The sequence below is a fragment of the Populus euphratica genome, unplaced genomic scaffold (assembly GCF_000495115.2).
Source record: "Populus euphratica unplaced genomic scaffold, PopEup_1.0 scaffold387.1, whole genome shotgun sequence".
Lineage (NCBI taxonomy): Eukaryota > Viridiplantae > Streptophyta > Magnoliopsida > Malpighiales > Salicaceae > Populus > Populus euphratica.
Window position 1 is genome coordinate 206,106 of NW_011500277.1, and position 14,973 is coordinate 221,078.

General features: G+C 35.3%; 3 protein-coding genes across 5 annotated transcripts in view; all 3 read left to right on the forward strand.

The window, feature by feature from the left end:
* The window catches only part of LOC105113088 (3beta-hydroxysteroid-dehydrogenase/decarboxylase isoform 3-like), a 5,523-nt gene extending 2,121 nt beyond the window's left edge, over positions 1-3,402 (forward strand). The window contains exons 5-12 of one of the 2 annotated variants that reach the window (XM_011009110.1): positions 133-249; positions 355-434; positions 708-903; positions 1,463-1,574; positions 2,026-2,200; positions 2,443-2,599; positions 2,765-2,831; positions 2,930-3,402. In XM_011009110.1, the coding sequence (XP_011007412.1) occupies positions 133-249; positions 355-434; positions 708-903; positions 1,463-1,574; positions 2,026-2,200; positions 2,443-2,599; positions 2,765-2,831; positions 2,930-3,123 (1,098 nt within the window). In that variant the 3' untranslated portion in view covers positions 3,124-3,402. Of the gene's footprint in view, positions 1-132; positions 250-354; positions 435-707; positions 904-1,462; positions 1,581-2,025; positions 2,201-2,442; positions 2,600-2,764; positions 2,832-2,929 lie in introns of both variants that reach the window. The other variant, XM_011009109.1, reaches the window with a different exon arrangement.
* Positions 3,403-5,498: 2,096 nt separating this feature from the next.
* Positions 5,499-13,127, forward strand: LOC105113089 (flowering time control protein FPA-like). 2 transcript variants are annotated; one of them, XM_011009111.1, is made up of 7 exons: positions 5,499-5,875; positions 8,183-8,428; positions 8,693-8,767; positions 9,099-10,015; positions 10,550-11,528; positions 11,666-11,930; positions 12,879-13,127. In XM_011009111.1, the coding sequence occupies exons 1-6, from the start codon at positions 5,570-5,572 to the stop codon at positions 11,915-11,917; spliced, it is 2,775 nt and encodes a 924-aa protein (XP_011007413.1). In that variant the 5' UTR covers positions 5,499-5,569; the 3' UTR covers positions 11,918-11,930; positions 12,879-13,127. The 2 variants fall into 2 exon arrangements, with proteins under 2 accessions (XP_011007413.1, XP_011007414.1); XM_011009112.1 differs by lacking the exon at positions 12,879-13,127 and adding an exon at positions 12,203-12,856.
* Positions 13,128-13,695: 568 nt separating this feature from the next.
* Positions 13,696-14,711, forward strand: LOC105113090 (probable beta-1,3-galactosyltransferase 16). Its single transcript, XM_011009113.1, has one exon. It carries the CDS (start codon positions 13,810-13,812, stop codon positions 14,698-14,700), a length of 891 nt encoding a protein of 296 aa, XP_011007415.1. The 5' UTR covers positions 13,696-13,809; the 3' UTR covers positions 14,701-14,711.
* Positions 14,712-14,973: the final 262 nt, after the last annotated feature.

A 14,973-nucleotide genomic window follows, 5' to 3' on the forward strand; every position in this document is an offset into this window, starting at 1 on the left:
CAGTGGCCCAGCCCCCCCCCCCCCCCCCATCTGTAGTTTGCTATCTAGTTGATATATATTGTACACTAAATTTCCATGAGCATGAACTGTGGTTTTTGAATTCTTTTGAAGTGATGTGGTTTCTCATTTCAGTTTATTATAGGAAGTGGTGACAATATGTCTGACTTTACCTATGCTGAGAATGTTACTCATGCCCACATCTGTGCAGCAAAAGCTCTAGATTCTCAGATGATCTCCGTGGCTGGAAAGGTATTCCAATATTCTTAATGGACATGTGTGGTGAAAACTTTAGTTTCTGTGTTTGGTGACATTAAATGTGTAAGGAAAACATTACTTGTTTTCAATCAAATGCAGGCATTTTTCATCACGAACCTTGAACCTATGAAGTTTTGGGAATTTGTATCATTGATATTAGAAGGCTTGGGGTATCAAAGGTAAAGTAAGCATATTGATCTTTTCTTTTTCAAATGATGCTAGGTTGGTGGTGTGTTGGCTGCTGCAGGATCTTTAGAATTTCAGCAGTATAATTTAAAAAATCTGAATGTAGGGATTGTAAACCAGTTTTAAGCCTCAACCTGGTGTTGAAAGACTTAGATTTCAGCTCTAAGATGGGAGCATGCTTTTTTAGTTTACATTCTTTTGTATGCTTGTGTTGGATTTTCTCATACTGCAATCTGAATCTGAGTTTGTATTTACTATGACTACAGACCTTCCATAAAAGTTCCTGCCAGGATAGTCAGCTATGTTCTCTTGGTTGTTGAATGGATTCGTGAAAAGCTTGGCTCCAGAAAATATAACTATGACATCTCAGCTCGTTTTTTTCATTTAGCCTCATGCACCAGAACTTTTAACTGCTCTGCAGCTCAGAAGTACATTGGATACTCACCAGTTGTCTCTCTGGAAGTGAGTTTTGTTAACTGTATGGTCCCTGATGTCCTTCTTGCATGTAATTGTCAAATCATCAATGTTTTTCTTAGAAACCTTAGTTCTTTTGCCCAATCTTTGTGGCCATTCTGTTATCCTGATAATTCTCGAGCCTATAAGCTTTGAGATTTTTCAACATTCAGCACTTTTGTCCATTTGAGTGTCTTTTATCTTGTAGGCCAATTTATCATATTTCTTATTTTTTTATTTAATTAACTTTTATTCCTTGTAATGTTAAAAGAACAATATTTACCTGGGGGCAAGGAAAATTGATGTTTTGGCCCCTTTGCAAATATACTCAGTCAGTATCCAACAATTGATTGGTCTTGCCAGTCTAACATGCTTGATTGATTCTGATAACATTTTCCTTGAAAGTCAAAGTGACCTTTAGATTACCAGCCTTTTTTCAGCTGGCACTCATTCCTATGATGGACATCAAATGAAATGAAAAGTGCGTTGTCATGTTTCAATAGCTTAATTTAAAGTCTTGGAACACCTACAACATAACATTTTATTGTTTGTGCTGGTTAATAAGCAGGATGGCATCAGATTGACCATTGAATCATTCTCTCATTTGGCCAAGGATTCGTCTTTTGGAAGATTCTTGAACTTTGAAGATCAATCAAAAGCTGAGAAGCTGCTGGGCAGTGGTAAAGGTTGGGATTTTTTTTGTTATGTAAAAGTTAAATTGGGCTGTGCAGTAATACTGGTAGTGCATTATAGAGCTGTAGGTTCAAGTCTCTACCAACATGACCTATGAAACTTTCAGAAGTGAGGTTTTATTGATTTGGGCTTAGATTGATGGATTTTGCGGTCTTGATTCTTGCGGGGGTGTCATTGTTCACACTGATGCATTGCTTTTTTACACCAGGTGACCCCTGATTTCAGCCTCCAAGTCACATGAGGTTGATGTATTTAGCTGAATGGCCATGACTATTGTTGCATTAGTCACAACTAATCTTTTTGGTTTTGTCTATGCTCAACTGAAACCACTTTCTGTCTGCATTAGCCTTTTCTTTTTAGTTATACATCATTTCAACCATATTTTGTAGTAAGGTGCCTTTTTTTGTCACTATAATGACTTAAACTCTCGTTTTGCAGTTTCAGACATTTTGCTGTGGAGAGATGAGAAGAAAACATTTACTTGTTTTGTTGCTCTTGTCCTGTTGTTTTACTGGTTTTTGCTTTCTGGAAAAACATTTGCCTCATCCACTGCCAACCTGCTGCTTTTAGTGACAACCATCCTATATGGATATGCCAATCTACCTCCAAAGATGTGAGTATTAACAACGTCAATGAAGGCCTGAGATTGAATATTACCAGGCTCTGTAACTTTATATAATTTCTTCAAATTTCTAACATGTATATATTTCTCTTCATCTTGACCCCCCCCCCCTGTTTTTTTTTCCCTACTTAAAATATGTGAGTGTTATAAATGTTTTTGCTCTAAAACTTGTTCTTATCAAAATCATTGTGTTGAATGTTTTATCTGGTCTGTTTGTGATGCTTTTGCAACAGTTCCAGTTTCAACACTCCGAAGATATCTTTGTCTTCGTTTGAAATTTCAGAAAATTCAGTGAGAGATTCTATAATGTCCATAGCATGTCTATGGAACAGAGGGCATCACACTATAAGATCATTGGCCCAAGGAGAGGGTTGGAACAAATTCTTCCAGGTATAGATTATGATAGCATTTTTTTACATTTTGAGTGATTTTATCAGTTTTCTATTTTATTTTTGTTATTTAGAACGCAATTAGTGTAGCCTTCTTCTTTTTTTTTAATGGATGTAATTTTCTTGTGGAAATTCTGTTGCTAAATAATTTTTATCATCAATTCAGGTGGTACTTTTTCTCTATTTCGTTAAGCGGATCCTGGTGGAATCCTTGGCTGTGGCAATAGGTTTAGGTAGGGAACAGTTTATTTTAAAATCCCAAATTTTATTTATTTTATCATGATCAACTCGTGTTTGTTTCCAAGTTTGACCTTGTTGGAACTAAATGCAGCTCTGGTCTTTGCCTTCACCGCCTTCTTTGTTTACGAACAATACGAATCAGAAATCGATGGATTAACAGCGATGCTCTTCAGCTTAACAAAGGGACTGCTGACGAGTTATGTTCCTGCATCTATGACATCATTTCTACAAAACAAGGGAGTGCTGCGGAAAGAGAATGGCAAGGTGGTAAATGATGAAAAGTAAGCAGCATGTGGATCAAAATCTTCTTAAACTCAAATACAGAATTCAAGCTGTTCATACACAATATGCCAGTCGATTTAGGCTTCGAAACGAGCTCTATGGAGATGAGATGCATCCCCAGAAAAACAAAAAAACGAGGTATGTTAATACAGTACAAGCCGTATCCTTTTGCTAGTCTCCGAAGGACAGATAGTCGTAGATATCCTTACTGTTAACACGTCTGTAACTCCTGTGGAATACTAGAGAGAGAATGTTCAGATATGATTTGCATTCGGATATACAGCTCTGATGTCTCTGATCTTGACTAGTGAAACATGCTCTACCCAGATCAATCTCATAGGAACTCATTAAAAACAAGTTTATTAAAGAAATTTAAACAATTTGGGTCACGTTTCATATTTGACAATGAGATGTAAAATTCTCACTATTTTTTCACACTTTTTTTTAGTTTTATTGCAAGTAGAAATGCTAAAACTTACAAGGATGATATATCAAAGTTATTAAATTTGTTGGATAAGGGGTTGATTTTGGTAAATCTAAAATGATATTACTTTAAAAAAATTTATTAAAAAAAAAACTTAAAATTGATTAGAAATTGTTTAAAGTAAAACTTAGATTTTCACTCAGAATGTTTATCAAGATTGATTGACTTAATTTATATCCAATATAATCTAAAGTTATAAAGTCAAGTTGACTTTAATAATTAATAATTAATAATTAATAATTGCTTCATGTATAAGGAAGCATAAATAAATTATTCCTCAAGTTCGTGGATGTCACACCCTTCTCATCACGCATAAATAATTTTATGCATGCGAAAAGTCTATCCAAGAGAAAAAAAAAGGGGGGAAAAGTAAAATTATTATTAAAAAAGTAAAAGCATAGATAATAAAATTCCAAAATTATGTTAAAAGTATTTATAAAAGGGCCTACAGTACCAATTAAATAATTTCCATATAAATATAAAGAAAAACAGGTAAATTTGTTGTTTTAATATGTGGGTCCCACGCCCTTGTAACCCTGTACAGAAAGAATCTTTAATGTCTTAATTCTTAAGAATAATATTAAGTAATTCTTAAAATATTCCTAAATTAGAGTGTCTACTCAAATGGTAAAAAATTGTTTGCTAATCATTTATAATCTCGTCATATAGTTTGGTTGGTACATAAATATTATTTCAATCTTACCATTCTGTATGAATTTTAAAAAAAAATTAAAAAAAATTATTTTCTCTTAAATGTACAGATCCAAATACAAATAGCTTAATACTCTATAAGAAAATAACTTAATTTTATACGAAAAAAGTCAAAAAAATAATCTTATCATTAATAATAATAAAAAAACTTGTGAATAATCTGTTTGATACTCATCTAGTAAAGATGTACGTGAGGATCTGTGAATGCAATGGTTTTTATTTTTGTTTTTAAGTACATTTTAAAGAGTATGTGAGGATACGTGAATACAGTTGTTTTTGTTTTTGTCTTTAAGGACATTTTAAAAAGTATATTTTACTCGATAAAAATTGATTTGATATTTTTTTAATGTTTTTAAATAGTTTTGATGTGATAATATAAAAAATAATTTTTAAATTTTTTTAATATATTTTCAAATAAAAAATAATTTTAAAAAATATGAAATATAACAGTAATAAATACATATGTATCTCATCATGCAAACTTAGCTAAAAACAACACCTCACTTTTAAAATTATAATTACTAAACATGGCTTAACTTAATAATATAATTTCAAAAATTTAAAGCGTGATCTGAGGTGAGTTTTAAATTAAATTAGATGATATATTATTTTCATTGAGTTTTAGTAATGTCATTATCTAAATTAACTAATATCTTATATAAAAAATAACAAAATATTATAATTTTTTTTTTGTAAAAATATTGAATCATGATTCTTATGTTTACTCAACAACTCAAGAATTCAAAAACTGTTTTTTTCCTGTCCGTTAATTATGATTAAAACTTTTAGAAAAGTAAAAGGAAAAGAAAAATCTTTAAAAATCACTATTTAACCCAACAATAAAACCCAGAGCAATAAAACCAGGATAATTTAACTGGTTAAATTTTAAATTTATTTTATAATAATTATAAGTTTATATTTTTTAAGAATTATTAAAAATTTATATAATTATTAAATTTAAAAATCAAATTAATTAAGATATATATAAATTGATACCGATGTACGCACATTTATATAATTATTAAATTTAAAATTCAAATTAATTAAGGTATATATAAATTGATACTGATGTACACACCCACAGCGATTAAAACAAAACAGAAACGACAAAGCGTTTCACCACCTTACCTCCCCTATAAATAACAGCGATCCCTCCCTTACCCGTATTTACTATTTGTCGTGTTCTCTCTCTAGAAAAAATCCCGAAATTAATTTTTTCAACCGGCAAAGCCCTAATTTCTCAAAATCCCTCCAATGGCGCCGGTTCCGATTAAATCAAACAAACCGGGAATTATAAAATCAGAGACAGACCAGAAAGACTCAATGAAAGGGAGAGAATCGAATAATTTATGGGTAGGGAACATATCAAGAGATGTAACAGAATCAGATCTAATGAAATTGTTTGCGCAATACGGTGCGATTGATAATGTAACGACGTATACAGCAAGAAGTTATGGGTTTGTTTACTTTAAACGTGCTGAGGATGCTAAACAAGCTAAAGATGCTTTACAAGGGACTTCTCTTCGTGGAAATCAGATTAAAATCGAGTTTGCTAGACCGGTTTGTTGTTCTTTTCATCTTATTAACTTTTTTAATTCTAATTTTTTTTTTTGGGTTTTGATGATTTTGGGTTTGTGGATTTTTTTTTGAATTTGATGATTGATTTGTTGTGTAATATTATTTATTTGCGTCTGGTGATCGAGATAACAGAATTTATTAACCACAAAAAAATAATTTTTTCCCCTTAACAGAGGATCGGAGATAGCGTTGATGATTTTGTTTGAAATGGGGCGTTTTGATTTAACATGCAAGGCTTTCCTTATCAAAATCAAATCGAAATCCACATAAAAATATGGTTGAGGAGAAATTATGGTTCATTTGACAATTGGTTTTTTTTTTAAAAAAAAAAATATGATTATTGTAGTATAATGATTTATTATCAGTTTTTTTGGGTTCCTTTTTGAGAGATTAATTAGAGGGTTGATAGAGGTAAAAAGATTAAAAACAGATTCTTTTAAAAAAATTTCAAAGGGTCGTACTTGATTTTTTTTTTCTTCATTACAGTTTTAAAAGTGTTATTGGATAATTAACCCGTACTACATCTTATTTTTATAGAATTACTTGAAAAAAATCTTGATTAAAAAAATTATAATTTATATATATTTTTTTCAAACTGCAACCCAAAAACTGCCACTATTGCCCGACAAAAATTCGTATTCCACTCCAATAATTATGAAATTCATATTACATTCAGCATCATTAAGAAAGAAGAGAGGAAAAAGGAATTCACATTCCATTCTACATCATCAAGAAAAAGAGGGAGGAGGATATAGCTGTTGTCCGACTCTTTTTCCTCGCCATTGTATTCGTTAATGAATTGCAAATCATAATTGTCTGCGGTGTAAATGGCTGGCAAAGCTAAATCCAATTGTCATTCCATTCAATGGATGTCGTGAAGTTGCTGTTAGACAGCAAATTGGTGGTCAAATCCCATTAGGGCCAATGGTTTTTCTTTAACATGATAAGTTTCTTGCATCTCTAGATACAGAGCTTTACCACGATCATTGAATATGCAAAAAAAAAAAAAATGAAGAGGAAAGTTAGGGAAAAGGGATAATTTCTGGAAATTTATCAGATGTACAAACGTGAATTTGCCAATCCAAAATATATGCATAACGTTTTTGTTCAACTCAGATCAGCCTGGATAGGTTTCATAAAAAATAAGATCCGGTGTGATTTGATTAAAAACTCAAGTTTCATAATAAAGAAGTAATTTGGTTAAAATTTAGGTTGATTTATAATTTGATTATATATTTCATTGTTTTTTTTAAAGCATTATTGTTTATGATATTAATTTTTTTTTTTGTTAACTGGAGTTAATTTTAATTAACTTACCCGACTAATGACTACAGCCTTGCATTGTATTATCGATCTCTACATTGGGTATGTGTAACGCTACCTTTCGCCTTAAGCTCGTAATCGTGTGTCTACCGTGTGGGAACTACTAGTCATCATTCATGACATTTCATTGATAGAGGATATATAACCAAAATTGCAGGCTGCTGAGTATTGGATGAGAAGGAAAAGCCCTTGGATTCTAAATCTAAATATAAAGTTTAAATTTTGAATGTACCTGGGGTACATGCAAAAGTTTTAATTTTATGAATTTGAAGATAAATCCTAAGGGATGAAAAACTTTTTTTTTTTTTTATCGGATATGGTTTATCTCTTGAATTTGACAAAGTACACAATTTTACCTCAGGAATAGTTTAGGATTTTATTAGCTAATGTAGGTCTTTAATAGCTGCATAATGGAATCTGCACCATTTTGGCCATCAAAATGCTCAATTAAACATTTGGCTTCTTCCCGTTGATCTTTGTACTTAGTCACATGTGGGAGAGAACTTTCAAAAGCAAATTGGAGCATGTCCGAAGACATTATTAAGAGATTCATACTCTAGAAACATGTACTAAAGCAGTTCCTCTCTTAAAGATCATTGTCTTCTTTTATCATGTCAAGGAAAAAGGAAAGAAAATGGAGTTACTCCTTTGAAAGCCTTAGTAAGTTTCGTTGCTATCAACCTGAAAAACATGAAGAAAGAATTATAATGTCATCTTTTCTCACCAAATGATTGTACAGTGGCAAGTTTTCAAGAAGCTGTCTGTTTCTCTAAATACTCTCCTAATGGAAAATTGACAAGTTGGTAACTATGAAGTTACTTTTGTAATAGGTCTCGAAAATGGTAATACAGGCAACATGTTTGAGCACGTGTCCCTTGATTTTAACAAGGATTTTTTATTTTCTTTATGTGTTTAAGAATTTACTGGTGCATAATATGTCGGGTGAGCTTCTTCTTCTTCTTTCAGGCCAAACCTAGCAGGCATCTATGGGTGGGTGGAATAGGCTCATCATTTTCTGAGGAATGGCTGGAAGAACAGTTTCTCAAGTTCGGTAAAATTGAGGATTTCAAGTTTCGTAGAGATCAAAATACTGCATATGTTGAGTATTTCAAACTGGAAGATGCTTCCCAAGCCATGAAAAACATGAATGGGAAGAAAATTGGTGGTGATCAGTTACGTGTGGATTTCCTTCGAACACAATCCTCAAGAAGAGTAAGTTGATATCTTTTGAACGTGTTTATATCTATTTTTGGCCTAGGGACTTCACTGATAGAGCTTCCATAATACAAGAAAACTAAAGTGATTCTGGCATGTACTCCATGTGTTGTCCTCCTATGACACCCCTGATTGTTTTTTTTTTTTTTGTTTCTTTTCAAATGGATCCTTTATGTTTGAGTGGTATAGTTTTTCGTTTTTCCGTTTTTCCGTTTCGGTCCATTGTATAAACAGAGGTGACATTTTCTTTACTGGCTTCAGGAACAATTACCCGACTTTCTTGATTCAAGACAGGATCAGTTTTCAGCAACACATTATGGAGAAAGACGACCTCAGGTGACAAATTGTGAACAACCCTAATTCCAATACAATTGCAAAGCTCTCTTATTTCTCCTTTCCTTAACTAGCATGTTAATTTATTACATGTCTGCTGGTTGTATGCCCTTGTGCTCATTTCACAACCTTAAGGAGCATGTACTGCAGACTGGAGTTGCAAGCCTGAACTTATTCTGTGATTTTGTGGGAGAAACTTGGCTTCATGCAGTGATATTTGAATAGATTTTTAGTTGGTCGGTAATGCTTAAACTGGCTTAGGGGAGCCAGATTTTGTTTGTTTGTAGTCTGTTCATGTGGATTATATTCTGAATTTTCGTTTTTTATGTTGTAGATACCTAAATCTCCAGGGGAGTGGAAAGATGGCCAACCCAGCAATATTTTGTGGATAGGATATCCTCCTTCTGTGCGGATTGATGAACAAATGATACATAATGCCATGATTCTTTTTGGTGAGATTGAGAAAATTAAAAGCTTTCCTTCGAGGCATTATTCATTTGTGGAATTTAGAAGTGTTGATGAAGCCCGGCGTGCCAAAGAAGGGTTGCAAGGGCGGCTTTTCAGTGATCCTCGTATCACAATTATGTTCTCAAGTAGTGGATTGGCACCTGGGAAAGAGGACTCTGGTTTTTATCCCGGAGTTGAAGGTCCTAGGCTGGAAATGTTCAACAAACATCCTTTTGCGCCTATGGACATCATTTTTGATCAACCTGGTGGGCCAAGAAATTTTCCTGGTCAATTTCCACCCAGTGGCATTCATAGACCGAACCTGCCAGTATGGCCTTTTGGTCCTCAAGGTGTTTTTGACCCTATACTTAAAGGTGGAGAACGTAATGATTTGGCTCCATCACATAGCAACCGAAATCCTGCATCTGGAATCCTCTCTTCTCCTGCTTCAGGTATCAGGCCACCCATGAGGTCAGTTTCTAGTGGTTGGGATGTGCTTGATCCAAGCCAGTTTCCTAGGGACGCCAAGCGGTCGAGGATTGATTCTGCACCGTCTGTTGATGATGATTCTTTTCCTGCTAGAAAGATGGGTGATTGTGATTTGGGTTTGGACAAAGCATATGGGCTAGGTCCTAGAGGTGCATATCCAAGTTTCCAGGGGAATAATAGTCCTAGTCCAGTTGGTGGTAGGCTTAAGGGTCATTTCGATGATAATTTCATATGGCGTGGGATTGTGGCCAAGGGTGGAATGCCTGTATGCCATGCCCGTTGTGTCCCTGTAGGAAAAGGGATAGAATCAGACATGTGAGTATGAATTTTGCTCATAATAATTTGTCTTTGCCTTCTACACATCGCAAGCATTTGAGATGTTGTAGCCTGTATCTAATTTTGTTTACTTATAATACATGCTTCTTTATGTAAAATGGTTTCACCCAATAGATTCCCTTAAAGAATTATTTGTTTCTGCTTGTTGTAGAAGCTGAGATTTGGTCGGTTGGCTTGCTAAATTTCCTTGAAATGTACAAAAACTCTTTACCTTAAATGTCTGCATGAAGTTGCTCATAATGCCTTTTCTCTATCATCATTAAATTTCCTGGTGTTGTTTTTTGCTGAAACATCTTTTTGCATCATAAATATTAGTTTGCTAACTCTGAGTTACAACTTTCCTAATTCCTTCCTGACTAACTCCAAGTCTTCTCCTCTGGCTTCAAAATTAGCTGTCACTGGATGATAACACTCAAAAATGGCTTTGTTCTCATTAGCATTTCACCTTTTCCATCATGCACTTGAGCAGTAACATCCTTTTCCACCCTAACATGTGATCTTCCCATTTTGTAGACCTCCTGTCATAAATTGCTCGGCAAGGACGGGGCTGGATGTGCTGGCTAAACACTATGCTGAGGCAATTGGGTTTGACATTGTTTTCTTCTTACCAGATAGTGAGGATGATTTTGCTTCCTATACAGAATTTTTGCATTACTTGGGTTCGAAGAATCGAGCTGGTGTAGCAAAGTTTGATGATGGGACCACTCTATTTCTTGTGCCCCCATCAGATTTCTTAAAGAATGTGTTGAAAGTTGCAGGACCTGAACGCCTGTATGGTGTAGTTCTCAAGTTGCCGCATCGGGCCCCTAACAATACATCAATGCAGCAACAATTGCCTCAGCCCATCCATTTTTCTCAGTACACAAACAATCAGATTTCGCCACCAGAAGCTGACTATAATTTGCTCCATCAGCAGGAGGAGCAAGTGATGTCAATCCATCATAACAGGGTTTTGCATGAGGATTCAAAGCTTCCTTCAAAACCAATTTATCCGTTGACAACAGTGTCCCATGCAGTGCTGCCAGTCCCCCAAGAATATGCCTCAAATCACAGTGCAGCACCGTCCTCTGCTGGATTTTTGACACCTGATCTTATTGCTACTCTTTCAACTTTACTGCCTGCAAATAAGCAGTCTAGTTCAGAATGTAACCAACCAGAATTGGCCTCTCCTATTGTCATGCCACCATTTTCTTCAGTTATCCCTGACAAAGGAACTTCCTCTCAGGGATGGAAGCATGATAATCAAGTTTCTGGAAATACAAGTCATTTACAATTTGGGAACCTCTTGAATTATCAAGTGCAGGTTCAGTCTCAGTTCCAGCCTTGCCCATCTGTCCCCAGCACATATAATCATTCAACAAATGTGGTCCCTAGAAACAGTCAAATCCAAGATTCTACTGTCAGCCTATCTCTTCAGAGTGTAACTCCATCCAGGCCATTGACTAGCTTTTCCATGCCTTCTCAAAGTGGACAGTTTGCTTTGTCTCCACAGGTCAGCCAGCAAAATCTGTTCAAAGTTCCTCATAGCACTCAGAAAGGCTATGGGGTGGTCCATGGAACATATGTTATGGAGCCGTACAGTCTATCAGTTATTCAGAAACCTAATGATACTGATACCTTGTTTTTCAGGTTCAGGGCACAAATTTTTCCCAGACCCAATCTGGGATCCCACCATCTGTAGACAGAGGGAATGGGGAGCTTCCCAGTCAAGTGCAGCAATTCCAACCTGCTCTTTCTGTATCTGGGCTGGGTATCTCAGAGGCTGATAAGAATCAGAGATACAAGTCAACGCTGCAGTTCGCAGCCAACCTCCTGCTCCAGCTACAGCAGCAGCAGAATACTAGCAACCCTGATGCACATGGATCTGGGAATCAGCAATGAGTTTTCTCTTGAGGTAATTATTTCTGCTATGACTTGTTGATTCAATAAATTGTTGATTCCTTTTAGATGGAAGTGATATATTGGCTGTCAATGTGGTAAATTTTGTTTGTTCAATTGATTAAATGTGTTCGTTGTTGTCTATGATCTTAACTCACAGGTACAATACAGAACGGAACTTTTGTCTTTCATGTTTATTTCTTTCTTAATCTACTTGACCATTTCTATTGAAGTTTTTTTCAGATCTGCTGTGATTGTCATTTTGATATAGGATATGCTTTGATATAGGAAACAAAGATGTGCAGATAAGTAAATCCATGGAAGTGCTTGTACATTGATTTTGATATAGTAAAGTTAGATGTTGGGAAGCAGTATTGTCATGGCTGTTTTGAGGAGCTTGAGTTTTTTTTTTAAGGTGCCCAGGAAGAGATGACTTGCTTTATATTGGGTTAGAACTTAATTATCGGAGTTCTATTTGATATTTTGATGATACAAGGGATTTGATTCAGGAAGAAATGGCCGATTTATTCATGGACCCATCCTTGTGTCTATTTCTCTCCCATGCTACAAGTATTGGTAGTTACAGTTCAAACACTAAAGAATTTTGTCAAAGAGAGGCTATTCATGTTGGTCAACTGTCTGTCGTAGTTATTTATCTATGTAGCATTTCCCATCCAAGCTATCTGGACCAACAATTATGACAGTAATGGCAATTGCAGGAGGTGACTTCAACAATCTAGCAGTTGCACTTAATGCTTATCGGTGTAGCCTTTTTTCTCAACTTTTAGGGGGTCCAAAAGCATAGGCTTACTCTATGATGCTCCTATCCAAGAAGGCCTTCAATAGGTTTTCCTGCTTGTTAAATGCTGTGCTATGTCAGACATGAAACCTGGCTGAAAGTAAGAACTGGTTGTGTTGTGCATCTTGAATTAAACCTAACAAGGATTTCTTTTGCCTTGTGCAGGTAAATGGAACCCAATTTTCCTCTCAAGTGGCTTCTGTACAGAATCTACTACCAGGGTTGGCTATTCTGTCTATATATATCAAGGAGAAAGTGCAAAATCATAGCTGTCTAGGGTTTGAATTTGGGTAGGGTTGGGTTGATTTTGTAGTCAATTCAGGAATGTAAATGGGTTTTGTTCCCCTCTCTCAACATGGAGTTACCAGGATTTTCTTTTCTTTTCTTTCAATAAGTCATATTCAATTTTTTCTAGTTATTGCTCATGATCTGATTTGATCTAAAACTAGAGTTGTAGATTAATATTATAAGACCTAGCTCAAGGTCTGATCTAGTCTAAGATTGAAATTTCGGGTTAGCCAAGTTATTTTTTTTTTTTAATTTTAAAACGATATTGTTTTAAAAAATAAAATGACATTCTTTAAAAAAATAAAATGATATTCTTTTAATTAAATTCAGTCCTAATCATGCTCTGAGTCAACAATTCACCGAGTTGATCCGCTGGACGACCACCATCTTTTATATATATATATATATATGCGTTTTCTGCTAGTTTGCTGGAGAGGCCACCAGAAAAATTAATTTCTGAAAAGTAGAACGCCAAATTGATCAAGCATCTAAAAATTGCCTGCCCAAAAATGTGAGCCCTATGCTTGAAGGTGTTACAGCATGTTCTCTCTCTATCTCACTCTGATCTACGGAACAATGGCAATGCGATAACGACCTAGATCACATGTTAAGGTAACTCCTGATACTTTCTTGTAACGAAGAAAAGCATGACTACAAGACCAAAAGTTCCTCAAACAAAGGGCTGTCAGCCAAAACATGACAGAGCAGAGCATGGATTTCATTTCCCGCATCTTTACTTCATCTTCCCTCTTCTTCTTCTATTTATCTTCCCAGCCTTGGAGCCATTATCACAAGAACAGCCTCCATAATGAAGCAAAGGAGGGTGATTCTCATTGCTCTGCCATCTCTTGTTCTCTTCCTCCTTTTCTTTTTCTACATCTTGTTCAACACCAGAGTGAAATCACTTCTCCTAGCTTCATCCAACAACCATTCCATTACACTCACCAAAACACCTCATACAGAAACCAAATTTAGCATCCTGATCGGAATCTTAACCCGCCCGGATAACTATGATCGCCGCCATTTCCTTCGCCTTGTCTATGGAATCCAAGCATCTTCGATAGCTGAAATTGATGTGAAGTTTGTATTTTGCAATCTCACAAAGCCTGAACAAAGGGTACTCATAGCTCTAGAAATCCTTCGTTTCAACGACATCATCATTCTTGATTGCATTGAGAATATGAACAATGGCAAGACCTATGCATACTTCTCTTCACTCCCGCATATCCTACCAAGACATTATGACTATGTCATGAAAGCTGATGATGATGTTTTCATTAGGCTTGAGCCATTGTCTTTGTCACTACAGCCACTACCATGGCAAGACCTGTATTATGGTTTTGTAATCCCTTGCAATAGCATGAATCCCTTTGCGGATTACATGTCAGGGATGGGGTTTTTGTTGTCCTGGGACCTTGTTGAATGGATTGGCAAGTCTGAAATCCCTGAGAATAACACAGTTGGGCCAGAAGACAAGATGGTTGGGAAATGGTTGAAGATGGGAAACAAGGCCAAAAACAGGTTCTCCAACAAGCCTGCAATGTATGATTATCCAGGAACAAATGGGAGGTGCTCGCATGAGCTCATACCAGAAACTGTGGCAGTTCATAGACTTAAGAGGTGGGATCAATGGCTGAATGTGCTTGAATTCTTTAATGTAACTAAACAACTTAACAACTCCAAACTATACCATGTATGATTTTTTGTTTTTTTGGATGCGTCATGTATGACTGATCTTGAAGGAGACCTGGGAATCCATGGCACGACATCTTGTAAGATTTGTAGCACAATGGTAAAAGGGCATGTGCCTCACCCATAGTACGTGCTACAATCATGTACTTGAATTGAAAACACATCTTAATTACTTTTCTTTTTTTCCACCAAGAATAAAACACATCTTAATTTATTGATAAATTAATAAACCAATTAAGAACATGTATAATCTCTTTTAGAATTTACCATTTAAGAAGTC

Excerpts from the sequence above, each read along its gene's own strand:
- LOC105113090 (XM_011009113.1), top strand. The coding sequence starts at position 13,810 with ATGAAGCAAAGGAGGGTGATTCTCATTGCTCTGCCATCTCTTGTTCTC.
- LOC105113089 (XM_011009111.1), top strand. The coding sequence starts at position 5,570 with ATGGCGCCGGTTCCGATTAAATCAAACAAACCGGGAATTATAAAATCA. Across the intron at positions 8,768-9,098 it reads ATGGAGAAAGACGACCTCAG|ATACCTAAATCTCCAGGGGA; the intron begins GTGACAAATTGT and ends TTTATGTTGTAG. Across the intron at positions 10,016-10,549 it reads AAAGGGATAGAATCAGACAT|ACCTCCTGTCATAAATTGCT; the intron begins GTGAGTATGAAT and ends CCCATTTTGTAG.